Here is a 12,500-nt window from a genome sequence, read left to right as displayed (position 1 = left end):
TAGCTTTGTTTTTTTTGAGCCATGTTTAGACATTTGAGGATTATAAACTAAATAAACTAAATCAATAAAAGTGTCCAATTAATATGAAACGAATTAACTTAATCATATGGTTGTATTTAAGATAAGAAGTAGCAGGTAAGAGTTAAAATGCTAAACTTTCCTGCATGAGCAAAACAAACTCCTTAATTTCTGTTGCAAAAAAAAGTAACAACTAACTTATTGGGTTAAATATTAAAATGACAGACGGAATAAGATTCAACATCCTCTTTTTAATGTGTCACCCTGAGGAAGCATCCCTCTGCCAACACTAAACTTATTCCTACATTTAGTTAATCTTTACTCCTTTCTTAAAACCTCTTCCTCGTTAAACTGGACTCTGTTTCGTTCTGAGCAGATTCTCCGTCGCTCACGTGACCTGAAACGTGTCAAGCGCCTAAAAAAAAAAATTGCAAAGATCCAGATCTGGTCCAAGTTTGTTTGATCGCAGCGAGCGTTCGGCTTGAAGCCGCTTCAAACGTCGGAGGAAACGCGACCACCTTCTGCTGCTGCTGCTCCCCCCGTTACATAAGCTGAATAAACATCTGACCATTGTGTAGTATAAAATAAAGACAGCATGCAGTCTGTAATCAGTGAGAAGATTAGAAAAACAGCCTCAGATCAAGTCCTCGAAGCAGAATTAACTAAAAAATATGAATTATTTGATATAAATTTAAAGAATCTGCTTCAATTATAAATTTTCTCACTGAATTATAAAGATTTTTTTAAATAACAGCAGATTTAATAACAGCATCTTTGCACATGATCCAAATAATTTATTAATTTTAAGCAGATTCCCAACCCTGAATCAGAAGAATAACAGTCTGTGCAGATACTCACATGCTGTGTGCTGGAGAGTTTGGAGTTTTCTGCAGAGAGAAAGAAGCCAAAGTCCTGTTCAGCGTCCTGTGTGTGTGTGTGTGCACCGAGGGATTAAACCCTCCTTGGAGGCGAGTGGGTGTGAGAGCATGTAGCCAACCATGACACATGTTTGGGTTAACCGATCGTCGCCTTAAAGACCTCCACCGTCAGGACTCCTGGGGTCATCCACGCACATCACATGTTGTGATTTTACAGCCGGCGTCCACCATCCACCTCGTCTCTGACTCCCCGAGGGTTTTTTTTATGAATGACGCTTTCAGGAATCTACAGAATTCATTAATGCTGCTTAAGGGGATCATGGGAGCAGAGGTGAAAATGGTGTTTGCGCCACAACAAAGAGGTCGATGCAACTAATCACACACAACGCTCAAACGTACTCGTTTGGCTTATCAGCCACCAATAACGTCATTTAAAGGAAGAGTTTTTGGATAAGAAGGTCAGTTTTACTCTAAGTGGTGTGGTGGTTAGCAAGAAGGTTCTGGGTCTGAATCCATCGTCCCGACTGGTTCCTTTCTGTGTGGAGTTTGCATGTTCTCCCTGTGTCTGCGTGGGTTCTCTCCAGGTACTCCAGCTTCCTCCCACCGTCCAAAGACATGCTGGTTAGGTTCACTGGTGAGTGTGAATGGTTGTCTGTCTCTGTGTTAGCCCTGAGATAGACTGGAGACCTGTCCAGGGTGTACCCCGCCTCTCACCCCAATGTCAGCCAGGATAAACTCCAGTCGCCCCCCTCGCGACCCTCCAGATCACAAGTGGTAACAGAAAATGAATGAATTAGTGAATTTTCCTCTGATAAATGACCATTAGATGTAAAGGGTCCGACAGTTAGCTTAGCTTAGTATAAACGCTGGAAGAGGAAGACCTCACGCTGTGGTGTGGTCATACTTGTTGTTGAGCTTTAAGGCAAATTCATGATTCCTGCAGCTGAGCAGGGACATAAATCTGACCAGAAAAACAAAGTGGACGCTTGTTCTGTTCATTCCTTATTCCTCACCACACCACACCAGCAGTGACAATTTCTAATATACCAGTCGTATGGTAGATCCAAACAACGAGCTGAGACACGGGCAACCGGACTTGTAGAGCTTCTTGAAGATGTTTCATCCAGGTAACTTCTTACTGGTGGGGAGTTGGGGTTTTAACAGGAACATCTGTGGGTGTTACTCACCTGAAACAGGCCAACAGGACACAAGTTAAAAATGTATTGTAAATTGATGTCAGATTAAATCTCCGTCCACCTCCTCTGTTTAGAGAATTCTTTTCCCAATTGGAGATAGATGGCTTCCTTTAATCCTGTTTCAAACCATCGATCTTTTCTGGCTAAGATTTGGACGTTGCTGTCTTTATAGGAGTGTCCTTTGTCCTTCGGGTGTAGGTAGACCATGAGAACCTTCAAGAAGTTTAAAATTATCCTCTGACATGCAGTGGAGTGAAGCAGAAAGTAGCAGAGATGTAACTATGGATAGTAAATTTGAGTTTGATTATCCCGTGTGAATGCGACACATGAAACACAGACGTAGGGGGGTCATTTCTGAATCATATAATGTCCCCAGGTGAAACTAATCCTGTGTGAATAGGCCTTTAGAATGCATTCATATATGCAGGTGTACCTAATGAACTGGTGAGTGAGTGTGTGTTCCCAGCTGTAGACGCCATGAGCTGCTCTTCAGAAGAGCTGCTAGGAAGCTGTTTCCCCATTTCCAGCCTTTGTGCTTCATATTTTCCTTTATTGCCCCAGAGGGAGTTGTTTTTTTTTTTTAAAGTCACCGCCCTAAAATAACAAGCAGTTACCTCTCCATGTCCCCACCCCGCCCAGAAATGACATGTCAGAGATACACAAGGTAACAGCACAGATCAGAGAACATGTGGAACATGTGTTGATGGCTGCTACAGCTGCTACAGCTGCTCCAGCCGCCTGCAGGGGGAAGCTCAGTAAAGATCGTAATGTCCCAGGCTATTGTGAACGCGGTGCATTTAATGTCCTTATGATCGAGCTCTGATAAGTTGGGGAGCAGAGAACCCTTTTATCTTAGCAGCATTGTTAGTTTGGCCCGGTTCATGGAGCAGCAGAGCAACGTGTGCTCTGGTTTAGTAGGTGAAAGATCGTTTTAGGAATGTGGGATTGTTCCTTTAGTGGTGCTGTTGACCTACAGGGTGCTGGTGGAGATTGGGCCACTGTTGGACAAAGAAGGAGAGGAGGGAGTCGTACCTGTAGACAAGAGGACTGTGAATGTTGAAATATGAAGTTTTATTGTCATTGTGTGATGAAAAACAGTGGGTTCTCTCCAGGTTCTCCAGCTTCCTCCCACCGTCCAAAGACATGCTGGTTATGTTCATTGGTGATTCTAAATTGGCCGTAGGTGTGAGTGTGAATGGTTGTCAGTGTTAGCCCTGAGATAGACTGGAGACCTGTCCAGGATGTACCCCGCCTCTTGACCAATGACAGCTGGGATAGACTCCAGCCCCCCCCATGACCCTCCAGAGGACAAGCAGTTACAGAAGATGAATGAATGAATAAATGTGCATTTTTGTGCGTTGTCCAAGCTAAACTACTGTTGTACAACCGTTACCGTGCAGAAAAGGAACATTTCAGACGATTATAAACAGAAAACAGAAGCTTCAGGACATTTTTAACAATCTTTTTATTGTTTAACAGTCATTTCCTTACAATCTGCCGTTTCATGTCTAATGATCACAGCAAACCTCGACAGATCACTGATGAATTCAAATGGAAACATTACCAGCTTTAAGTTAACGCAACAATAACACACGTCGTCCTCTGTAAACTTCTTGAAGTTAATAAATCGGATGCAGCATGGTTAAAGGTAGTGGTGCTTATCGAAGATATACATTACTTCGGAGACTGAGGTGTCAAATTCCCTTGTTTGTGAGACCTGTTCATTGATGTATAACAAATTTAAATAGTGTTCCCTTAAAGAAAAAAAATAAACATTACACGTAAATTACAGAGAATTTGACAAAACAGCAACGACAACTAAGAGAAAACTGACTTTTGCAAACATTTTCAGGCAATTTAAGTAGCAAAACAAATCAAAGTCGTAAAATACATGATCAGCCATAACATTATGACCACTGACCACAGGTTAAGTGAATAACGCTGATTGTCTGGTTATCATGGCACCTGTCAGTGGGTGGGATATATATCAGGCAGCAAGTGAACAATTTGTCCTCAAAGTTGATGTTTGAAGCAGAAAAATGGACAAAGGAGAAGAAGGAAGAATTTGAGAGACTTTGGCATGGACCAAATTGCGATAGCAAGGCGTCTGGGTCAGAACATCTGCAGCTTTTGGACTTATCCCTGGTCTGCAGTGGTCGGTATCTACCAGAAGTGGTATAAGAATTAAAAGTACTCAACCAGAGATGGCTTACTGTTGGATGCAGACGAGCTACTGTCGCTGTAATTGCTTAAAAAGCTCATGTTTTGATGTAAAGGTGTCAGATTGTGGGATGCGCTGGACAAACAAGTCCGATCACACAACTTGCAGGACCTTAAAGGACCTGCTACACACCTTCAGAGGTCTAGAGGAGTCAGACCGAGTCGAGACCGATGGTGTGGAAAGAGGAGTAAAGGAAGCCATCTATGTCAGAGTGGAAAAACCTTCTCTGAACAGAGGAGGTGGACTGAGATTTAATCTGCCATCTGTTTACAATACAGTTTTAACTTCTGTCCCCAAAAAGTTTCAACCCCATTCACACCTTGACACTGGAGCCTCTGACGGACAAGAGTCGTTGGAGCAAACCTCAGACTTCCCACCAGTCCCCTAGAACTGAAGAAGCTACTCGGATGAGTGTTTTTTTGGATATACCATGACCTGGATGACTGAGAACCTTCACAGACATAGAGGAGTTATTTTAAAGGGTTGTTTTGTTGACAAAAGCAGGACCTACACATGTCGGGGGAGGTGGTCATAATGTTATGGCTGTCTGAAGACACTTTATAGAAGGTATATGAGCGCGAAACCCAACAGTTCCTCTTGGGAACAAGCACTTAGTAGCACAGAGAGTTATTTTTTATTTTTTTTGGGCATGAAATCAAGGAATGTAACTGCATCTAAACCGATCAGCCACAACATTATGACCACTGACGGGAGAAGTGAATATCTTTGACCATCTTGTGACAGTTCAGTGTTCTGCTGGGAAACATTTGGCCCTGGCATTCATTCATTGGTGTGGATGTTACTTAGACATGTAGCACCCACCTAGACCAGACCAGGCACCCCCACCCCATAGCAATGACACTCCTTGATGGCAGCAGCATAGTTGATCTGGCCTCCAAATTCACTAGATCCCAAACTGCTCAAGTATCTGTTCCTCCTCAGAAGGCCCGTGTCCATTCTCTGATGAGTAACAGCTGTTTTGGAGACCTACACAATATTAGGAAGGTGGTCATAATGTTATCCCGGATCGGTGTATGTTTAAAGTTTCTGCATTTTAAACAATCGTTCATAACACTGGCTTCAAACAGAACCTTTTTAATTCTGCGTCTGGTGAATCTGTTGAACATTTTCATGGCACAAAAAGGAAAGAGGTAGCTAAACCTAAAAAAACAAAATAAACACGACGAGGCCGTAGGTAGTGAAATCATTAGTTATGTTGAGGATGAATGAGTTCCTTGTTTCTTTGTTTTTTCCCTGAGCAAATAACTTTTCACATGATCTTTTGTTGTGGGGGGGAAACAACTCCATGAGCATCTGTTCTGCATCTGTAAACAGCTTCAGCTACAGAGATTCATTATAACATACCTCAAAAAGCACTTGTGGTATTACTGCCTCATGCTGCCTTTTACCTCCCCTCGGGCCAATGTGCAGCGACACAATGCTCTCATTATCCGGGGGGAATGTTCTTTACTTTCGCAGACCTCTGAATCAGGAAGAGGATGCCTCGTCTGATACGCAAGAAAAAATTAAGGCTGAGAAAGATGCTTTCCTCAGGTCGGTTTAAAAAAAAAAGAGTCATTTCCCACGGAGTAGAAGAAATTCCAGCAGCGCTCGTTTCACCCCGGCCTGGTGCAGTTATTCACACAGTCCTGGGCGCTGGTGAACACGTGGTAGACGTTCACCAGGGGGAACATGGTGAGGGCTCCGATAAGGGAGCCGGCCTGGATGGAGATGCCGCACCACAGCAGGGCGGCGTGACCCGACTCGTGAAGCAACGTCCCGATCACCACCTTCAGATACGAGAAGAGGCCGGTGAAGATGATCCAGGAGACGACCTGCAGGGGGCACGAACGGGGAAGTCAGGGGTGGTTTTTTAAAAACAGGAAGAGGATGAAATGAGACTGAAGCTACTGTTTGCTGAAGATCTGAACCTTAGGGTTTTAAAAGACTACTAAGACGGAGTTTGATTTCCACTAAACAAAACACCTGCTTGTTTATTTATACTTCTGCAAAGTCCAACACTTGTTAGAGAAGAAGAACTGTAATAATGAAGCCAGGACAGCGGTCTGTATGCTCAGTTATTGCTGGTGACAGATCAGAAAAGAATTCAGTGATTAGTTCAGCAAGATGTATAACAGCAACGGATGAAATTACATAATCATAAGCAGAAAATAAATACATATAAATTAAAAAAAGCACTGAAATTAATGTCTAAATCCACCTTATGTTGACTTTTCATTTGTTTCTAAAGTAAACACTGTAAAAAAAAAACGTGGCTAATGACCTGCACAAACACATAGGACAGATGGTTTATGATTTATGGCTTATTTTTTTTGTGTGTAAACTTCAGATGAAGGATTAGGAGGGTAATGAACCTGAGAGATTATTTCATGCTGGCCGAAGAGAGTCTTTGCGTAAAATATCAAAACCTGTCATTTTGTTGAGTTAATTGTTTGATCAAATTATTTATTCTTTAGATTTGTCAAATTTTTGTGTCTGTGAAGGTTCTCGGTCATCCAGGTCATGGTACATCCAAAAAAGTTGGACTTGTAGAGTTTTTTGAGAAGACATTTCACCACTCATCATCAGAGTATCATCTTCAGTTTTAGGGGACTGCTGGGAAGTCTGAGGTTTAAATAGGAACTCCTACTGTTGCTTGTTTGATGTACAAGGTGTTACATGGACTTGCCCCAACTCCCATGTCTGACTTTCTTAAAAAAAGGGCTCACAGCAGTCTCAGGACCAGGGCCTTCTCTAGAGGGGACTGTGAGATCCCACCCAGAAAAACAGCCTTTGGACAAAATGCTCTTTCTGTAAAAGCCATTAAGATCTGGAACAGTCTTCCACTCTCCATAAGGGAGTATCCCACATTACAAACCTTCAAAACTCACCTCAAGCAGAGGTTGAAAGCAAACCCGTCTAGTAACCATTGACTTTTATCTTCTTAGTGACGCATTGTCTTGTGATCTATTGTCCTGTCCTATGTCTTTTGGCGTTACCTGCCCAGGGACTGTGGAGGCAAATTATCCGGCATATTTAAGTCTATTGCTGTCTGAATAGATGTTCATTAATGTGCACTGTCCCTATCAAATAAATAAATAAATAAATAAATAAAAATAAAAACTTGTTTGTTGTGTTAACAACCAAAAATGGCTCCAATTTGGAGCCTCTAATGGACAAGAGTCGTTAGTGCACCATTCATAGGTAAGAGGACAGGGGGAATAAAACAGTCCCCCCTCAACGACAGGTAAGTACCAACCGTTAATGGAAATGAGCTGCACCGATTTCTGGTTGTTAACACAACAAGCAAGTTTCAGTAGCAGTTCCTATTTAAACCTCAACTTCCCACCAGTCCCCTAGAACTGAAGAAGCTACTCAGATGATGAGTGTTGAAACGTCTTCTCAAAAACTCTACAAGTCCAGTTGCCTTTTATTGAACCTTTTTTGGATAGTCAAATTATTGTGTAACTGCTGCTTCCATCAGAGTCCAATAAAAAAGATTTGCAAATAAAATAAAACAAAAATCTGTATTTAAAAAAATAAAATAAAACTAAAACTAAACCAAATTAAAAAAAATAATTAAATAAATAAATTTGTTATTTTGCTTAAAATAAAAATTTGTAAAAAAATAAATAAATAAATGAATAAAATCAGGACTAGAAATTCTAAATTTTAAAATTAATTTAATTTTTAATTGTAAGGGTTTAGTTTCAGAGAGGGGTTGCTATTGTTTCAGATGTTTTTTATTGTTTTATTTAAATTAGTTTCAGTTTTTATTTATTGTAATAAGAAAAAATGTATTGTTTGCCAGGTTAAGAACACTGCTGTATGTGAAGGTTATTGACTTGCTTGTTTGTCGACATAATTTCTGTTTGCTTCATATTCTAGTCTTGATTTTTATTTCCATTCACAAAGACGTCATTTCCCCCCCAGGTTTGTGTATTTAGGTCAACGCTGGCACTCACCACTAAAACCACACCAGCGTGGCTTCCCAGGAGCGGAGGACAGGGGCTCAGAGCTGCTAACGCCAACAGATACGCTGCAAACACACCACCTCCCAACGACAGGAAGCCCAGACCCGAGGAGGATCTGGAAGACAAAGAAAAAGATGCAGAACATAAAAGTCTGAGCTCTAATAAAAGTCAGAGCCGTGCGTCTCGTAGTGCGTTCTCACCTGAGGACAACAAACATGGCCAGAAAACAAGCCACGGGGTTGGCTATGTTTCCAAGCACCACGGAGAGGTGATAGGTCATGGTGCCGTAGGGCAGACAGGAGAAACTCTGCACCGACGGCAGGACCCCGTTGGTGAGGGCGTTGGAGATGGCGAGCAGCGCCATCAGGTAGATGTTTCGCGGTGTCCAAAATGTCTGCGCAGGTGGTTGTTCCTCCACCTGCACCTGGTCCTCAGACACCGGCGTCCCTCCGTTGTGTAGCCGGCGTGTCTCCTCCTCATCCTTCGCCACTGCTGCGCCGTCAGACTCCTGCGACGGCGCGTCTTGTTCCGTCCCTCTTCTCGTCAAAGCCAGGAAGCTTAAAGCCGAGATCACCAGCATCACAAACAAGAACCAGAAGAAGTTCTGGACGGGAAAGTTTTCCTCTAAACGATGTGGCTCCACCGTGCCGTTCACAGTCTTACACTCCAGCTTACCAACGCCTTGCCCCAGCGCCACGATGCAGGGGAACAAGGCGCTGAGGCCCTGACCGATGAAGAAGGTGCGGATGTACTGCGGCGGGTAGCGGAACATGAAAGGCAGGAAGGTGACGTTGGATGTGCAGCAAACCAGAGACAAGACAAACGTTAATAGCAGGAAGGGAAGCGACCTTTCCACTCCCGCTATCAGGACGGTGTGTGACCAGAAGATGGCCAGGAGAGCGGCCGCCACCCCGGCCAGCAGCTGGATGCCGTGGATGACGAGGCGCTCGTTCAGACGTCCCGGAGCGCAGTGGTGTGTGATCGTCACCGCTATTGGACCAAGATTCCCAAAAGCTATCAGCACTGAGAGGTAGGCGGGAAGGTTCCAGCCTAGAACAAGAACACTTGATGTTAAGATGCATCATTCTCTGCATTTATTAAATCAATTACTGACGTTAACTCAAAGTGTGACTAATTGTTGCTTCGATGTAGAGATGTTGTGACTTGTCCTTTTGAAGCAACTTAGCTCTAAAAGGCGGTTTAGTCTTCTGCATCAATTTGACGCCGTGCGCACTAGTAGGCTACAAATGGTTCGCATCGGGTTGGGTTGATAAGTTGATAAGCGCAGGTGAGTATTAGGTCGATAACTGGCGTAGGTTACGTGCATAAGTTGCGGTGTCTATGTCCCGCAGTACTACAATACTCACTGGCACTTATCAGCACAGTCCTAACGTCTCTCTCCAAAATGTTTCATCCCCATTCACACTTCAGAGTCTGGAGCTGCTAGTCATTAGTTGGTCGTAGAAGAAGACCTCACTCAGATTGAGTGAGTATTGAGTCGTTCACAGACTCTAGTAATGTGAGTTTCAGGTGTTCATAATAAAAACCTAAACTCCCCATCATCACCGTTTAGAACTGAAGAAGCCACTTGGATGAGTGGGCAAATGTCTTCAAGAAAACTAGTACTACAGGTAAAATCACCTGTGAATTCCTCTCATTGTTCGATCCACATTACTAACATTTTCTTGTTTGCATCAACAGAATTTCTTTCATTTAAACGACACCAAGACAGATCAGTCTGTAGTCGACTGAGATAATATGTTAAAATGTAGTGAACGGCACTCATTATAAAGGGTATATTTAGAATGCAGGTAACCTACGCCAGTTATCGACCTAATACTCTAACCTGTGTATAGATGAATTCGTTCAGATTAATCTGGGTTGCGTCTTCTTTTTCTGCGACCAATTAATGACGCTCCAGACTCAGAGGTGTGAATGGGGATGAAACATTTTGAGGAGAGATGTTAGGACTGTGTTGATAAGTGCAGGTGAGTGTTAGGTCGATGACAGACCCTGGTCATGTGAGTTTCAGATGTTCCTAATAAAAGCCAAAGAAGTCACCTTTGTTTTAGATACTATGACCCTGAAGACTGAGAAAAATAAATAATTTGAGTGAAAACGAATACATCTGAAGCTGTCAGGCACTGATCATAAATATAATAAGATACCGCAGCTTTATATTAGTTTTATGATCGCTTTAATAATATAAGCTTTCCAACAAATGAGGTCAATGAAAATTTAGATTTTACCTTTATATTTTTTTGCCACTCTGGTAGAATATTATATAATATACTGTAGTTTATTGTTTTTTTTCTTACCGGACAACAACAATAAAAACTTCTTATCTTCTTATATCCTACTTCAGTGGTAAAGATTAAAATTAATTTAATTTAAATTAATTAAAAGTAAATATCTGCCTTTTTTAGACCTCAAAAATAATAATAATAACAATGATAACAACAGATTACTATATAAATAGTATTTTCCTGTTGTAGCTGCAGCAGGTTTATTCTAATAATCTATTTATTATCTATTATATTATCTTTATTTTCTTAGTAGCTGATAAATCCTGTAGTGTTTAGTCACCTTATCACTACACAACATTAACTTCTACCATCAACACTGTTAAAAGTTTTTATTCAGACCCTTTTCTTATTCATTCATTAAATCTATGAATGAATGAAGCACTTCAAACGTTACTATTCATGTAATATTTATCACAAAACATTTATTAGGAGTAAATCTAATTAAGAAAAGTTGTATTTTAGGTAATTTAGATAAAAATAAAGTCTAAATGTGGAAGTTAACAACAGCTAATTAATAATAACTATGAGATGTAGTATTTAGTGCATCAATTAAAGCTGTAGATGAGTAATAAATAAACCTGTATATTAGATTTTTACCATTGTTTATGAGAAATAGTAACATGGTTTTTCTTTATAATTAATATTCATAATAATACAAAGAGTTAAACGTGTAGCTAGCTTAAACCACAAGCTAACACCGCCTAGCTTGAGTTAAATAAAACAAAAGACTCCATGTGTGGCGGCTCTGTTTTGCTAAAGGCGTGGATAAACTGGACAAAGGGTCAAACGTGGTGTTTATCTCCAGAGGATCGACCACTGACCTTCGGACAGCACGTTTACGACCACCGGCACCTCGACCCACAGACTGTTGACGGAAATCCAGGAGCCCATGGCGAACAGAGCTATCAGCCCGTGGGTCACCGCCGCGCTGCTCCACCAACTCCCCGGCATGGTGGCGCTGGACTCCGGCCGAGAGGACGAGGAAGTAACCGCTTGGAAGAGTTTGACTTTGCGCGGATGAAACGGGGACGGTGTGCTCGCTCTCTGTCCAGTGTCCACACGCTGCCGTAACCTGAGGAATGGTGCACGGTTACGCAAAGTTCCCGCCCCTTACTGTTGCCTTCCATGTCCCTCGTAATTTAAAAAGCGGCAGTTTAAAAAGTCAAAATTTGTACGTTTAAGTGTTTCAGATCTGCATTCATAAGCACCACAAATTAGACTCAACACAGTCTACTAACTATTGTTGCAATTTATAAACACTTTTCCTCCAAACCTAAAATAATAAAGCTTTTAACACTTTATCGCTAATAATATCAAGCTTTTTCATGTTTTTGTTAGTCCTGTACAGTCAAAAACACCCTCTAAATAAAAAGTACTGCCTTTAAAACTAATCTGTAGCCAAAGCCGATATTATTTTTTGCTTTTGGAGATAATTTAAGTGGTAGGTTTTCATAGTTGATCTGTAATTTTCTGCATTCCGAGAACAGTGAATGCACCATCCGAGGGATCGTTCATGACGGCTGGCTGGCTAAAAAGAGGGGTTCGATTGTTTTACCTCCCGCGAACAACTGGCGTGGGCGGCACCTCAAAAACAGCGCCAGTTTAAAATCAGAATTAGATTTTTTATTTTTTTTATAGACTGATTAATGTCTTAAGTAAAAAGCAGATGTTTATATGTTTAAATACAACATCTAAATTGATTCTTATAACTTTCTCCCAATACTGTAATTGCTAATTATATAGTATATGTTGCCCTTTTTTTGAATTATAACAGAAAAAAAGAAATCCTAATGCTTTGACCTTTGGCACACTGACTCAGATAAGCTCCTCTGTTATCACTGCCTTCTCTTTTATTCCTTATGTATCCTCGGCCCCTCCCGGAAAACACTTTTTTAAACCCTGAACTT

General features: G+C 41.5%; 1 protein-coding gene across 2 annotated transcripts; it reads right to left on the bottom strand.

The window, feature by feature from the left end:
- Nucleotides 1–3,540: 3,540 nt before the first annotated feature.
- Nucleotides 3,541–11,656, bottom strand: LOC311501648 (solute carrier family 52, riboflavin transporter, member 2-like). Of its 2 annotated transcripts, none has more exons than XM_084563602.1 (4): nt 11,415–11,656; nt 8,488–9,337; nt 8,279–8,402; nt 3,541–6,148 (listed from the first exon to the last, which is right to left on the bottom strand). In XM_084563602.1, exons 1-4 carry the CDS (start codon nt 11,542–11,544, stop codon nt 5,930–5,932), a joined length of 1,323 nt encoding a protein of 440 aa, XP_084419728.1. In that variant the 5' UTR covers nt 11,545–11,656; the 3' UTR covers nt 3,541–5,929. The 2 variants fall into 2 exon arrangements, with proteins under 2 accessions (XP_084419728.1, XP_084419729.1); XM_084563603.1 differs by lacking the exon at nt 3,541–6,148 and adding an exon at nt 6,166–6,397.
- Nucleotides 11,657–12,500: the final 844 nt, after the last annotated feature.

The sequence above is a fragment of the Chelon labrosus genome (genome assembly GCF_963514085.1).
Source record: "Chelon labrosus genome assembly, chromosome: 16".
Taxonomy (NCBI): domain Eukaryota; kingdom Metazoa; phylum Chordata; class Actinopteri; order Mugiliformes; family Mugilidae; genus Chelon; species Chelon labrosus.
This window is presented reverse-complemented; position numbering and strand designations above follow the sequence as displayed.